This window comes from Dasypus novemcinctus, chromosome 4 (assembly GCF_030445035.2).
Source record: "Dasypus novemcinctus isolate mDasNov1 chromosome 4, mDasNov1.1.hap2, whole genome shotgun sequence".
Classification (NCBI taxonomy): domain Eukaryota; kingdom Metazoa; phylum Chordata; class Mammalia; order Cingulata; family Dasypodidae; genus Dasypus; species Dasypus novemcinctus.
Window position 1 is genome coordinate 102,082,333 of NC_080676.1, and position 16,191 is coordinate 102,098,523.

At 34.4% G+C, this 16,191-nt stretch overlaps 1 protein-coding gene and 1 long non-coding RNA gene across 51 annotated transcripts in view; one reads left to right on the forward strand and one right to left on the reverse strand.

Annotated features, from left to right (window-relative positions):
- ABI3BP (ABI family member 3 binding protein) overlaps window positions 1-16,191 on the forward strand; it is a 258,238-nt gene that overhangs the window by 149,315 nt on the left and 92,732 nt on the right. For 22 of the 50 annotated variants that reach the window (XM_058295933.1, XM_058295935.2, XM_058295936.2 and 19 more), the window contains exons 15-27: window positions 1,946-2,020; window positions 3,144-3,218; window positions 3,761-3,832; window positions 4,701-4,775; window positions 5,673-5,744; window positions 6,589-6,663; window positions 9,642-9,716; window positions 11,493-11,543; window positions 12,353-12,433; window positions 12,913-12,960; window positions 14,049-14,129; window positions 14,247-14,321; window positions 14,917-14,964. In XM_058295933.1, coding sequence (XP_058151916.1) covers window positions 1,946-2,020; window positions 3,144-3,218; window positions 3,761-3,832; window positions 4,701-4,775; window positions 5,673-5,744; window positions 6,589-6,663; window positions 9,642-9,716; window positions 11,493-11,543; window positions 12,353-12,433; window positions 12,913-12,960; window positions 14,049-14,129; window positions 14,247-14,321; window positions 14,917-14,964 — 903 coding nt within the window. The remainder of the gene's footprint in view (window positions 1-1,945; window positions 2,021-3,143; window positions 3,219-3,760; window positions 3,833-4,700; window positions 4,776-5,672; window positions 5,745-6,588; window positions 6,664-9,641; window positions 9,717-11,492; window positions 11,544-12,352; window positions 12,434-12,912; window positions 12,961-14,048; window positions 14,130-14,246; window positions 14,322-14,916; window positions 14,965-16,191) is intronic. The other 28 variants (XM_058295948.1, XM_058295962.2, XM_058295970.2 and 25 more) reach the window with 8 other exon arrangements.
- Window positions 53-5,183, reverse strand: LOC131278265 (uncharacterized). Its single transcript, XR_009185580.2, has 2 exons — window positions 5,100-5,183; window positions 53-237 (listed from the first exon to the last, which is right to left on the reverse strand). It is a non-coding gene; the product is annotated as an uncharacterized lncRNA (long non-coding RNA).

A 16,191-nucleotide genomic window follows, 5' to 3' on the forward strand; every position in this document is an offset into this window, starting at 1 on the left:
TTTCTTTACCACTCCTAGACATTCCACAAATAAGAATATTAAGGACCAAGTCTTCTGACAAATGTGTTATTTTAATCTGAAGTCTGTTTGTGAAAATGTTTGAAAGTAACAAGTCCCTGACAATTGGGAATTTCGAGACATGAGCCATAATTGCCAGAAGATGATGAATGGAGGAAGTGCCTTCTGGAAACAACTTGAGGAAAGATGGCAGTCTTGCTTGGAACTTCCCGAAGAGAACTGTAAATATGGAAAATAGATATAAAGAAGATGAATAAATATCATCTCTTGGAACAAAAAATACAGAATTAAATAAAGCTGGTAGAATATCACTGCACAAAAGGGAAATTTGGAAGTTAGGATAACAAAGAGTGACATTTCAAAAGCAACACAATAGAAGTCAAGTTACTCATAATATCTAGTATGAAAGAATTAAATACAAGTTGGTAAAGTTATTCTAATTTATGTAGAAATAGATATATCAGACTTTGCTATGTCCATGACTTGAAATTGGCTTAAAGCAAGCTTAAAATCAGAAATTTTCCAGCATTTTTGTCATTTAAAAGGCAAGTCATTCTTATCTAAAATTGTAGTTAGGATAAATAAATCTTTATATCACAAGGTTTTTAAAGGATAGAGGATCTATTCTTAAGATATTTGAATGTTTTCTAGTGTTTACGATACTTCTATTTTTGAAGATTTTGCAAAGAAGACTCACCTTCACAAATTAAAATGTACTTCCTGCCTATTCAGCATGTGATATAATATGAACTGCTCTCCCTGAAGATCAGAATATGCCACATCGTGTGATATTTATTACAGCTTCAACTAGCAATAATTAAAAATCATTGAATTGTCATTGCATTACAAGTAACCCCAATGAGTAAAATTTCCCATGATCCCCCTTCTTATTTTCTTTCTGTACAGCCATTTTGAATGGGCAAGGAGAATAGCATCTACCTCAGAACAGTTCATGCTTCTCTCCACTCTCATAACCACTGTGACAGCTCCCTTGTGCAGAAAAGAGGACATTTTTATGTTGATTCTGTTTTTACCTGCAGGTTCAACTCTTAAGAGAATTATCATGCATCAAAACAACTTAACCTTTATTCTGAAGCTCATTCTACTTTATTTCATGTGAAATATAAAATTTATGTTTAAGTCCACCTAGATATATAGAGAGCTCATGTCTCCATGAAGGAACATAGAAGGAAAACTGCCTCTAGGTATAACAGTAGGAGGTATGGTATGAAAGCAGAGTCCTTGTTTTAGCCCTGCCATTTCTGGCCCTGCTGATGGAGTGGAAGATACACTAAACTTGATAATCTCAGGGTTTGTCTGCTGGCAAATGTCTTCACCTTGGTGAACCTCAACTTCATTATCTAGAAAATGGAGATAACATCCCATTATCTATAAAATGAGGATAATGTCTGCCCCCTCTCTTTCTCTGTGATGTTAAGAGGGTTAAATAAGCTATATGGGTTAAAAAAGTATGAGAGAGTGCTGTCTAAACATCAGACATCATGATAGTAACTTTCACTAAGCAGAAGGAATCCTTTGTAGACTTTATGCAAATGGCCTCAATATTATTGCTATTTCCTTCTTTCCTTTAGAAGTTTCTCTCCAAACTGCCGTCTGACTTCATTTATGTTTATACTCTTTGAGGCTCTTTGATTTAGTGCTGGCAGCACTTCATTATAAATATATAGCATTGCCCCAGAGGCCAGTGTTAGGGCTCACTTTACTCAAGCCTTTAGTTCAGGACAAGAAGGACCAGAGGCAAATCTCAGTGATGGGATTATACATCAGTAGCAAAGTTAGTAGCCTACAGCCAAAACATGCTAGCACATACCCAAAACTGGCTTTCTTATGCCAGCACTAAAATGTCATGAAATCTTTCCAAATTAATGCCTTGTCTTTTTGTTTTACCTTATTATTATTTTTTTAGAAACTTATGATATACCATCTGTTTTCTCAAGCCCTTCAACACCAGATGAGCCTGAAATAGCAGAGCCCCACACAGGTATATACCTGGTCTCTTAATCTATCTTTAGGTCCCAGGTATTCTGACAATTCTGAACTTCAGTCTCTCTTTGCAGAGAGCAAAAGTACACACTCTAGATCTCCACAGGGGAGGAATAGCTAGGCTATGCCAACGAGATGAATTCTCCTACCCACTCCTCCCACTGATTTTTTTTTTACATATATCAGTACATAAACTGTCATGTATGAGAGATGCAGATAGATTTCATTGCCACTAAGGCAAAGAAATACAATGGTCTATCACTGTAATTGTTCATCATTTTATAAAGACTTTGTAGTCAAGGAAGGTTTGCTCTGTAGATGAGGGTGATTTGGCCCCTCTCCAGGAGGGGACATTTGGTGATACTTAAAGGACCATTTAGTGAAGTCTAAAGATATTTTTTATTGTCAGCACTGGGTGAGATGCTACTGGCATCCAGTGAGTAAAGTCCAGGGACGCTTCCAAACATCCTACAATTCCTAGAACAGCTCCCACAACAAAGAATTATCTGGCCAAAGATGTCAATAGTGCTGTGGTTGAAAAACCCTGCTCTAGAATAGTCATGTCACTCATTTGCCCATAAACGTTAGTTGGGTCTAAGTGGTTTTTACTTAGTGTTTCATCTATAGTGAGTTTAACCCAGTTCAACAGTTCCTTTCAGCAAGCACTTATTAAGCACCTACTAAAACGTATGTGGGAGATTCAAAGTAATAAGACTGTGTCTGCCAGGCATAAACATATATCCAAATTTTTTTCTATGGATAACTTCACATTTTTTGTGTGATTTAATCAAATGATTTAATCCGGACACAAATCAAGTGACACAAAAACAAAATAGAATTCTTACAGTGAATTCCATTAGTAATTCAACAAACTTGTTGAAAACAAGTTGAATCTATGAAATACTGTTTTGTCATGGTTTCTAATATCTGAAGTATGTATGTTTCTAAAAAATGAGCTCATCTTGAGCTCCTAATGAATCACTCCTTTAAAAATGTTGGTCAGCAATCTCTTGAGTGTTCTTGATATTTTCCCCCACCTGAAGTATAATTTATTGCTCATTAATTTGTATTTTATTCCTGGGGCATTCTGCTTTTATAAATGTTAACATTTATTCCAACAGCAACAAGTGATTCTATTCTGGATTCTGTCCCACCTAAAACTTCTAGAACACTTGAACAGCCAAGGGCAACACTGGGTAATGTTTTGAACAGAAAAATTGCACTTTTCCATCAAAAGAAAATCCATGTGAATGCCTTTCTTACAAATGACCATTTCATTCCATCACATCTAATCATGTGTCTCTTTCCTATTACTCAATATGTATTTTTCCTGTAGTGCAGAACATCTTTTATATTCCATTTTTGGCTTTCTTTCATTTTATTTCTTTTTTGGGGGAAGGGTATAATGGCAGTTATTTTTCCCATCCTTAAAGGGATGAAAAGCTTTGTAAACTGCATGGATATCTTCATCATGTGCATCATCTCATCTCGTGTGTTTATGGCCTGCATCACATCACATCCACGCATTGGGCCTTCCTGGAGTCAGCTCCTGAACAACTATCATTCTTGCCTTTACCCTCCTTTAATTCATCATTTCATTCACCTGCTTTCAAGACTACATGCATTGTGCTTCCTACACTTATAGCATGTGCTATGTACCATCAAAAAGTATGTCAAAATACTTCTTATGTCATTTTAACTCTAACAATTTTGTGGGGTGGGATGTTTGTATTTTCAGCTCCAAGTGAAACGCCATTTGTTCCTCAAAAACTGGAAATCTTTACCAGTTCTCAAATGCAACCAACATCTGGTAACTAATGACATTTGTGTAGTTGTACTTTGAAAAAACAGATAAAATAGCAAAAAAGAATTAATCATGCTGACCTTTAATATTTTCATTATTGAATATTTCCCTTTATTCCCTATAATGAAATATTTCAAAGGACTGAGTAGTATGTGATACTTGACCTTATCATAATCCTCAAAGAATATCCATAATTCTAATGTCTATATATTTCAAAGAATTGTTTCCTTCTTTTACTCCTTCCATCTTTGCCAAGTAGAAAATAACTCGTAGATAAGAATTCTTATTAAATATATTCTTTCTTATTTAGCACATTTAGACATCTTTTGGTCAGTGTTTTATTTCCCCCAAAATAGTATAAAGAGACCAAGCAGGCTCTACAGTCCTGCATGCCAGGAAGAAAGATGGGTAAAAGAGAAATAACAAAAATCTGCATTTTATAACAGAAAATTAGTGGAATAAAAAAAGTTCATTAACTTATGGTGAGGGTATTAATGAGTAAAGAATTAAAGTGCTTTCTGAACTTTTCATTCTCTAAATCCCAAATATTTTATTTGAATATCTTCTCTGCTACTCAATAAATCATCCTCTGAATTCTTAACTGTACCTTGTGTTCTAAACCTCAAAGATGCCCACTTTCCAGAATGTTTAATCAAACAATGTACCTTCACTCCTCTTGTAGAATGTAGCTCATTTTGGCCCAATCATATTTATTGAGCACTTAGCGTGTGTAAAGCATGGTGCTGAGTAGTATAAGAATACAACGAAATATAAAGCATTTCTTACATTCAAGAAGTTTACAGTTCACAGTTATAATCTGATTGATGCCTGAGAAATAGAATTTATCAACACTTGTTATATCTTCTTCTTTCAGCTGCACAGCAAACTACATCTATTCCTTCTACACCTAAACGACGCTTCAGGCCCAAATCACCAAAAACCAAACCTGGTAAGTAAGAATCTCTTTTAGCCTTCAGGATATTGAATTCCAGGTAGAAAATCTCTCTCTTCCTACCATAATAATAAGTGATATGAATCTATAGGTTTCTTTAAAATTTTTGAAATTAACTAAAGATGCATAATAAGGCAAAATAACAAAAAATCGGAAATATCTAATATTAACAATTATGCAAGTGAATTTTGGTAGAAAGCTAAAAACAGGTTATGCTGTCACAGCATTGGTGAGCAAGATATATAGTATAAGACATTTTCTTGGTATGTACTTATGTTTAAGTGTTTATTCGCTTAATAGTTCTGGTTTCTTGGTGCTTACTGTGTTTTCAGTTTTGCAGCAGGCACTGTGCAATGCCTGAGGTGGTGAGGACATGACTCCTGCTTTCAAATTGCTTATAATCCTGAGAAAATAAGACACAGTTAAACAATGAGAGAGCAATATAAGATCTTATGACCTACCTTTAAGATTATAATTCTTGTATAGAAGTTCAGAGAAAGAAAGTGAGAGGTGAGGGTGCCGGTCTCACAAAATATGTAGGATTTGAACAAGGGAAAGTAGATGGGAACAGCATATATTATGGCTCCAAGTTTGGGTGGTAGAGGCAGCTTATCAACATGGAGGTGATACTCTTCATTGTCAAGTAGTATATTCAGATCTATATTCAACAAACAGGGTTTTGCTTACTCCACTGTATTATAAGCTAAATTTTATGGCTTATAATGTTATGAATGAATTTAATAATTCTTTCCCTAAACTTTTACTCATGGAGTACTTTGTAAACTTTGACAATTATGTATTGTAGGATTTTAAAGGGATCATTTAGTTCCTCTTTGGAGGATAGATTTTATTTTTTCTAGCGTCCCTTAACATTTTTCTCCTTTCCATCACCAGCAAGAACCACAAGTCCTGGAACAACTACATCTAAAATTTCTGAAACATTTGAACCTGAATGGACAACACTGGGTAATAATGACATATCCTTAGTAGATGTGTTACTTCATTTCACCATGGAAAATTCAGTACCCCAGATTTTATGTAACATCTCAATAACTATTCTAAATTGCTCATTGAACAATACTGAATATCTCACAGAACACACCAACTCCATGGCTATCATAGCCCTATAGTCAGGAGATCTGAACACAGCTTTTAGACCTCATCTTGTGTCTTAGAAAGCTGTTGAACCACCACTGCTTCCTTGTCTTCTACCCAGTTGTACTCAGAGTTGTGTCTTGTGTATATTTATTATTTGAGTAAGGCCCTCAAGTTTAACTTTAGACTTCATTTGGAAAAAAGACTTTCTAGTATGGTAGCAATGGAATTTCTTTATGTTTCAGATCATAACACTATACCTATCAATGACCATTAATTTTAAAACATGTTTTATTCTGGTGATTAAAGGCTTTGATGTTGCCGAGAAATATTAACTAATAGTGCAAATTAAATAGACTTTTTTAAAAATCATGGATTCAAATTTTTGTCTTTATTTTGTGTATTGTGATTATTTGCCACACTTCATTTGTATTTATCTTTTTTGAAAGTTAACTATTCTCTTGAAATTATTTTTTGAGCAAGATGAAAACTCATCACTGTTCCACTAAGTGTGGCTTTCTAAATGGAGCATGAAATGTTTAATGGCGCATTTAATGGACTGTCTCTTAATAGGAGTATTTCCAAATCTTCTAAGATGATGGGTTCATTCCACTAAACATATTATTTTTTTGGTTGTCCTTTTTACTTTTAAGATAAACCACTGAAAGTCACTGAAATGACTAAATGTTGATGTGTTCATTATTTGTTTTTCCAGCTCCCGATAAAACCCAGTTTATTTCTTTGAAACCTAAAATCTCTCACAGTCCAGATGTGACACACACCAAGCCTGGTAATTACCCTTAACTTTTTTTAATATTCAAAAACTAAGGCTGAAAAATTATTTTGTAAGACTCTGTGGAGTAAGGACTCTGATTTGTATTTTATATGGTACATTTTTTCCATGGAAAGTACAAAAATGCAATGAAATGATCTCATCATAACCAGCCTATCTGATATCACAGCATTTCTCTGAGCTGTGTGATGGATCATTATGTTCATGACCATCAGAGAAAAAATACGGATATAGTAATGATGTGAAAGATTTTGTAGTCCTTGTCTAGTTACTATAGAATCGTTTTCAATATCAAAGTTGACTGGAATTCTGGTCACACTACAGTAGCCTTTCAGTTGGAAAGGGGGGAAGTATTTCCATCCTTTAAAAACTCTGCTCATTTGATAGTTTCTCATTTCTCAAGTTTTAAGACTAGAAAAGGTTGTATTTTTCTGATGCTCCAGAACTTTTCTAAATTGAAGCAATTTCTGAACATTGATTTCTGTTTCTCAGGAGATATTATTGGTGTTTTGTCAAGGAAAAGGCTCTTCTGCAGAGATGAATTATTCTGTTTATATAATTTAAAACATATAAGTAAATCTTCATGTTTTCTATCTATTCTGCATCATCTTAAATGCCACATATTAAGTTTGGATATGTGGAAATTTGCAACCACTACACTGTCATAGTCATCTGTATTTCAAATCTTTAGCTCTTGGAAAATGTATTTTTCACTATAATGTTTTATGGATATTGAACTTGCATTTCCATCAATGTCATGTTTACAAAGTAGGATTATTAAAGGAAGAGATTTTCTTCTTCACTGGGCATGCTTAGATTTTGCAATGAAATGTGTAAGGAAAAACAATGTAACTGCTTAGAAGAAGAATCTCATGGCTCCCTTTGAAGAGGCAGTAGGTTTTCCAGGTTTAGGTGTCAGACTGAAGGAAAGTAAGGATTAGTGCCAGTTGATACTGGCACTATAGATGAGGTCTCCAAGTTAGAGAAGTGGGATGAAAAATTCCCACTTGGACGAGTTATTCAGGGAAGGCCACATGGCTAATAAAACTGAAGAACTCTAAAAGTTTAAATCGACTCTGACCATTAACCATATGACAGAAAAATTTTGTTTGCGTTTAATTTTAAAAATGCTTAGAAGGCTTAGAATAACATAGTAATTATTATAGTAATGCTTTCTTTTGAGGAGAGTGCTATTACCAAGCAGGTCAAGAAATATTTCTGTATGTTTAGGTCACCAAGTTTAAATAATGTTTCTCCAAAATAATAATTTCTGTTATTATAAGATAAAATTTGAAGACATCAAAACTTTACTGGAAACATTGCTCATAGTTTATTCATTAGAAGCACCATTATTAATTTCTGCAGGTTCTAAAAAAATATTTCAGCAAGGAAATTCATCATTAATAGAATGAGAGTAGGAGGGCATTTTCTTGGCATTCTAAGAATTTGAGCAAAGAGACATCTTAAAATGATATTTCTTTTTATAATGTGAAAAATTATTTCAAAGCTAATGAGATTATATTCCTTTGATTTCTATCCTCTAATCACCTAGGAATGTCTACATTTTCCCCAGTAACAGCAAGTATGACCACTTCAAAATCTCCCCTTAAACCTGTACCAATACCCTTTGACCTTGAGTGACCTGAAGCAACCCAGGGTGAAAAAGTGGATCTCTGCAAACCTGCTTTGGTTTTAGCTTTAAAAGAAAAAAAAAAGTTTTTTTTTAGGGCAGACCATCTTTATAACTCTGCTGAAGATTTCGGTTTCTAGCCAAGGTTCAGAAGAGCAAATAAACCAGCTTTTGGATTTGAATAATTCACTGCTTTCCTAGCCCTCTTCTCACACTCTCTTATTTCTCCATTTCACTTTCCATGTGGACTGCTGTTCCTTTGGTTTTCCTTTGTGGTTAAACTGATGAGTAAAAAACCCACATTGGTTAGGGTTTATTTTATAAGCAGAATCCAGTGCATGATTCAAAAGCCACAGCTACCTACCATTTTCCCACTTGTCTACCTCATCCAATAAAAATTATTTCTTTTCTGTTTTAATCTTTCAGGTTGTAATGACATGTGTTTCTATAATCTTTAATGGACTAAAAAAAGGGGGGGAGGCAATTTCAGGTGTTTGTTTTACATAGTAATCTTAAATGGTGGGTAGAATGTGAATTGAAGTCATCATTTGCCACAAATCCATTAACGAGTTGTATTTTTCTTTGCTTTGTGCTGAGGTGAGTGGCTTAATCACTTGCATGCTGCTCAACTTTTTATGGTACATTTTTATACCTTTATCTCTCACACCTTAAGATTTTTACATTGTAGAAATCTTGACAGAAGATATATATATATATATCTCACATCGACTTTACTATTTTCAGATGCAGCAGCTGAACTTGGAGCTGAATTGAAGGGTTCCAAACCTATTTGGTCTCAGTTTTAGTCAGGAACTTATAAATGCAGATTTTTCTTATAAATACAGCATTCTTCAATTTTATGAAGACTAAATGATGGTATATGTGGCAAATGTTATTTACTTTTTTACACTTTCAGAAGTCAACTGGGTAGAAATACAACCTTAAAGTATAAAAAGAATTTTTTGTTATTTGCTGTTTTCAGGTGTGGATGCCTTCTTATTAGTTATTTTAGTTGTATGTATTGGTACTTATTTTCCCTTTTTCATACAGTGGCAGAAACAGAATCTGCTTTACTATGTGCAGTTCATCCTGATATGTCACTGTAACTTTGTCTTTCATTTATTATATTATGGTCTAGTTCTTGAGAAATAAGAATTCTAACGTTTTTTCTTGTTCACCACCTTTTAGCTTTGCTCTTTCACACCTAATTTTTACTATTCTTAATTCTTACACCAAGAATTTTTTTTTGCCATGGACATGCTAGTGTATGATGCTACCTCTAAATAGAAAGAGATGAAATTAATCTATATGTCTTGTGTTGTTGTTGTTGTATTTTCTTTTTCAGTTGCTAAAGAGTCACTACTTGCTTCCTCACAACCTGCTGCATCCCCTAGTGCAGAAATGTCAGAGATAACTCCTGGTAAATGTAATATCACAAATACATAAGTGACAAAATGATTGAACTTACGTTAAGATGGTCAATGGGTTCCATATTAATTTTTTTCTACAAGGAAAAAAAGTCAAAGAATCTTCTCTTTATCTTCTATTTGAAAAATAGAATTATATTATTTATTTCTCCTATAAAGAAAATAATTATTTTTGTTCTATAGGATAAGAAACAGATGATCTCATTTTAAAAGAAGCCCAAACAGATATTGTAATCATATTACATTCAGCAAGACTTATAATTAACTTACTGCAAGTTTGAATGAAAATTGGGGTGTTTATCAGAATATTTAAATACTATGTTTATTAGGTTTATTTAGCATTTCATGAAATCCAAGATGGGTTTCTGACTCCTATTGGTTTGCTAATGAAAATGTACTTAACTTCATACATAAACTGAATTGTTCTCCAGTTAGTAAACATGGTGAACAGTTATGGCCTCTTTTGGAATGTAAGAAAGATTCCTGTCTTTTGTAATAGAACAAGCTGAAGACCATTTAGAGCTAAAAGATAATGGATCTGATGGGTCTGCTGTCTCTTCACGCTTCCTTGAATGAATCAGACTTGCGTAAAAACAAAATGACAGGAGACAGGACACTCAGAACAACTTCAGAGAGTCTGCTCTGATCTCCCTTTAATTTCCTCAGTCACTTGGGACCATCTTCAGAATACTGAATAGTGGGGGGAATCATTAAAAACCAACAAAATTCAGAATCTTTTATGATTCGTGGAAAGGATGTGGCTTGATTGAGTTTCACTGTCATGAGCAGGCAGAACCTGATTGTTCTACAATGGGAGCACATGCTCTATGGGAAAGGAAATTCAATTTTTATCTTAGATGGTGCTCTTCAGCATTGCACTTTGCACTTTGCAGTCCCAAAACTTCAGACTCTGCCATCATAGTCAACAATAAGTAATGAAGTTTCCTTTAGTGAGTGAAAAATTATCTTTCTTCAACACCTTCTGTGTTCAATTTTGTCGTTAGCTGTCACTGATGTTTACAATATTTCTCAATTGCCCTTCAGTTCTTTTTGTCCAACCTCTATTTTTTGGCCTGAAGATGGGTTTCTGCCTGTGCTGGACTAAGCAGAGGTTCTGAGACAGCCACCAAAGCCATTATCCTGGTTGGTCTCTTCTAATGTGATTTTGATTAGACATTACTTATTATTCTTTCTTATATTTGAGGATTAGGTGCTGAGCCTCATTATTCCAGTGGAGGACCATGGCTTCCCTAACATATACTCACTTTTGGAAGTATTTTTCCTAATTTCAAAACTCTAACTTTTGCAGATTTTCTTGAAAAGCACTATGGTTTCCGGCTCTCATATAACCCGATGTGTCACTAGGAAGTATATTGAAAGAGAGAAAAAGAAAAGCCAACCCCAATCTTTATAGCTTCTTTTTCTTCAAGAGTATAAAAAATTTGTTCTGTGTGGTGCCATCCTAGCCAATTACCCATATTTTCCTTTGGAACATGAACTGCTGCTAACTTTATTACATTCATGTCTTCCAAATGAGAACCATGCCTTTCCTTTTCTCTTTCCAAACTTAACTGCCTGGCTACATTTTTGTTCATTTGATCTGAAAACATAGGGGTCTGTTTAAATAAAGAAGTCATTTCTTACGTGGATTAAAGTTGCAACATTTATATTTGTAAAATTTAGTAATTCAAAATTAAGCATTTTCCATATTTAAAAAGAATTCACATTTTTTCCCTTGGATTTTGGTTCCTCCCTGATGATTTTTCAAGCAGTCTTGGGACCTGGAACACTGGAAACCAAACCTTCAACAACAACATTAGGTAATACATACAGTTATTCTGTGGATGACTTCTGTTTCTTCTTGTCCTACCTGTTGGTATCCTAGTGAAGAACACGTTAAAGAGGACATCTAGTAGACCAAATCCCTCTCACAATCAGAATTCTACCTCTCTGTCAGGCAATCGTCTAGCCTCTACTTGGAATCTTCTCAGCATAGTCCATTCACTGCCATGAATTTGAAGGTAGAAAATCTTTTCAGAAGGTCCTCAATAATGAAGGTCTCTTCCAAAAGAGATCTTTTATTGCCAGCCTCACATTAATAAGTTGAAATGTTAATGTACACTTTTCTTCACATTCTCTGTTCTTGCTTCAAGGAAAAATTTTTAAGTCTTACTATTTTATAAACTATATCTCAAAAAAAAAGTCACCTCGCCTGAAATCCTACTACTAAATTCAAAGCTTTTTTGTAATATTGTTTGTTTTTAGATTTTCTTTAATGCAAAGTGGAAAACTTTCCCCTTCCAAGTAAAATTTTTATTTTCATCTCTAGTAGCTTCTTAAAAGCAATCTTTCTTATGTATTTTTAAAATGTCTTCTCTAAGCTGTATAAGGTTTTGAGATTTTCCGTCAAAACAGAAACAGAAGGATCTCTTGAACAATGATTGCTTACAAATCTTTGACAAAAAAATTTCAAGGCCTCATTTGGGTGAATAATGATGAAAAGTTGCAAAACAAAAGGATATCTGTCTACCATCAATAAAAGGGCTTACACGTGCTTATAAGATATATGTGGTATTGTCAGTTTGCAAAGCCACCACTCCTGTAATAACTAGCTATTTTTTTCCTTCAGTGCCAGAGAAGACCAAACGACCAGGTCGTCGTCCTCGCCCTAAAGCCACACCTAGTCCGGAAGGGCCCAAGTCCAGCCCTGGTAAATGTGGTGTTCAGGATTCCTGTTAACATACAAAGTGTAACATGGTAGCTTCTGATTTAGTAGGCTGGCTATAGAAACTGGTACTTCATTTACATATTTGAGCATCTGTACTTATTTTCTGTATTGATATTTTATTTGTAGCTACTAAATGCACACAGCGGTAAGCTGGCCCACTAAAACAGATGATTAAAGTAAGGTACCCTGAAGTCCTACGTGTTATATAACATGGCAGTTGAGGGATAGGAAAGCAACAAGGGAGAGGGGGTAACTGGGAAAAAGAAAAGGGCAAATAGCATTCAGTAACAGGAAAATCTGTGGAAACCGGGCTCAGGAGTTATCCCAAAGTGACTCTGAATTAGGTAATTAGGTGAACAGGTAAAGCATCCTAATTTTTTAAGAGTAATGTTTCCTCCCTCAAGATGCTGCTCCTTGATATAATTAGTATTTTTGTTTTGTTTTGTTTTTTGCCACTATAGCTCTGGAACCTGCTACAGTAAAACCGGAGCTCTTGGTGCCCACGATTGGTAATCCATTCTATCCCCTCCAAATGTTTCATGAGTTGTCACTTTTGCTTTTCCTACTCTTCACCTCAGGGCTCACTGCAGTTCCACCGCCCCATCACAATTTCATTCCATGCTGCCCCTCATGCTTGTTCCCTGAATCTGAAGAGCCTGAAGATAGGAGAGCTCTTCTAGAAGAATCCTGCTGTGCTCATTTAGGGAAGGTCTGTGGTGTAGAACACAACTTCCTGGTTCTCCACTGATGCTCTGTCCTCCCATCACATGCATCCTTGTGTTGAGAAAACCATCTGCTCTTTCTCAGATGCAACTTCTGTGCTTATCTTGGACTGAACAAATGGCAAACTTTTACTGCAGTGCCATGATTATCAATCCATTGCTTTATTCATCCAACTTAAAAAGCTTTCTCCCTTTTAAAAAGTTGCATGAAATAATAGGCTCTTCAGCTTTTCTTTCTTTGGAGAATGGCTTTGAATATGTTTGGGTAACTAGAGATACTAACGCTGTTCTTGATCCAAAGTCCAACACAAAACCAGTGACGGTCTTTTAATTTAGAAGCTTTAAAAGTCTGAAGCTGGTTTTATTGTGTTTAGCATTAATGTTGTTCAATTACAATTATTTCATTAAACTATCTCAGCACTGGCAATAAATCTGTCACTGTTTTACTTCAGAAAATTCCAGAAGATGATAGCTATATAGCATTATTTCTCATGTATAATTTTAAGCATTTAAGGATAAATTTTCCATATCTTTTACTAAGCAAACTTGAAATTTCTACCTTGCTGATTTTATACTGAAGAAAACCTATGAACCAAAGAAATAGAACTTTTACACTTACCCTTTATAAAATTATTTATGTAGAAAAAAGTCTTATGATGTTTCTCATAACTGCTTCAGGAAACCTGAATATTTTTCCTTTAGGGAAAAACTAATGATGCAAGTCTCTAGCCCTTCCCCACTCCTTCCTTACCCCAGGGATTAATTTTGTTTTATGTTCATTGAATTTATACAACCTTTCTCAAGCATATGTGTCCTTCATTTTGATGGTCACAGTGCTGACTCTTATGCTTATCTTCAATACCTTTTCTTTTTAGCATCAAAACCATCTAAAAGACCTAAAAGACCTAAAAGACCTAAAACCACACCTAGACCAGATGTGCCTCAAATCCAGCCTGGTAATCACTATTTTCAATGCCTCGATCTATAAATAGGAAAGCAGCATGTAAGTAACTTTAATCTTCACATTTACCAACTCTGCAATGGTATTAATTATAGCACCATTTTTCCTTCAGAGTCAAAACCACCAAAGCAATTACTTCCTAAACCCCAAACCACGGCAAAACCAGCTATGCCACCAACTAAATTCGGTAAACACAATTTCCACTTCTTTAACTTAAAACATTCTTTTCTTTGGAAATGTAGCTGAAAATGTTTATAATGTTTTGTATTATATAAAGTACACAAACCCAAAAGCTATAATTCTATTCATTCTTTTCTGCTGATGTTTTAAGTGCTAGAAAAAAATCAATGTATGAGAAATAAGTAAATTTCACATCTGGTTGCTTGATAGATTCCATTTTCTTAAAGCATTTTTAGGCCTTGTTTTCTAAATTTGGATTTGTAATGACTCAATCTGATTTCCCTGTATTTGGAAATTTTAAATAGTAATTATTAACTGGATGATTTCCATGCAACCATTTGTGTAACAGTTCTTTCTGAAAATTCAGCTGTTTGTCATTGAAATTTCTGTGATTCTTATTAGTATAAAATTCTAAATTTCTAAGAAAGCATTTCTCGTAATAAATAAGCCTACCAAGAAGCAATTTATATCAGCTTAGGGTAAACCATGATCTGTATCCTCTGAATTAAGCATCAATGAGCACCTAAAGTTTAGATATCCTTTCTCTCATTACTTGATATCTGTGGGTTTTTAAATTTATTTTTATTTTTTTATTGATACAGTCTTTGATCCTGTTACACTTGAGACTGAGGTCCTCTCGATAACCATAGGTAATGATGCCTTCATCTTTCTTGGTTGATACTTCTCTGAGCTTGCACCTCTCATGTCCCTTGTCATTATTTGTATTCTCTGTATGCACCATTATCATTCATTTTTTTCATTCATGCCAAAACTTGTTTACTATTTTCAATGAGGACCACTTTCATATCCTTTTAGGTATTCTGCTGCTTAGCATATAACACCTGAATACTTTTCTTTCTTTGATATTTTTCAGCACTTGATGCTTTCGATATCACAGATCCTTTCTTCATCCTTCCAACAGAAAATTTTTGAGATCTCTGTTTGTGTGTGTGTGTAATTTATGGGTATGGAAGGGAAGCAATGCAAAAGCCTATTAGAGTTTGTCCTCATGTGTTTTAAGGAGCTTGAGTCAGTGCATAATTCTCTTTTTCACGAAAGTCCTTTCTTTATTGATTCCATTCTGTTCAAATGCAGCTGGGTCTTTTTGTAGATGCTAAATTCCAAAAAATAGGGTTTCCCTTTTTGTTGTTTGAAAACAGTCATCTATGTCCTGGTCCTGGCCTCCTCCAGCTCTGCTGTATGCCATGTTTTCCATCAAATCATTTGTTCTCAGATGTGGTTTAAGCCAAATTTGTGTTGTAATATCTTGTATAATCAGGAACAACCAATGTTCATATAAATGCTTACTGTTTTTTTTTGGTGATGAGATGAAGTTTTAATGTTATGCTTAATCATCTGGGTTTAATGAAAAAGAAATAGAAATCCTAATTTAAAAGCACAGAATTGTATTTCTTAATTTAGTATCATTGAATAATTCAGTCATTTAATAATCTGATAGGATTATGGAACTCCTGTTTATCCAGACTAAAAGTTGAATTACTACCTTGCAGGTTTGTCTTCATCACCTGTGTTCCTCACTTGAATGATTATCTTCTAATTATCAGTTTGACATGAATCAGGGGACATTGTGAGAAGCAATATCACATTTATTATGAAGAAAAGGCACACATTTATCTTTTCTGTAACTGTTACAGAACTCTGGGTAAATAGATTAAGAACATTTTTTTAAATCCACACCACCACCATCCCTCAAAACAAATAATAAAGGTGATGAAAGTTTTGAAATATCAACAGAAGCTTTTGTAATAATTTTCAGAGTAATTGAAAATTACTTATCAGCCAAGTAAAACAATATTTTTGGAGCAGAGTTTCCAATATAGTTAGAATCAGACAAACTCAGGGAAAAAACTTTTCAC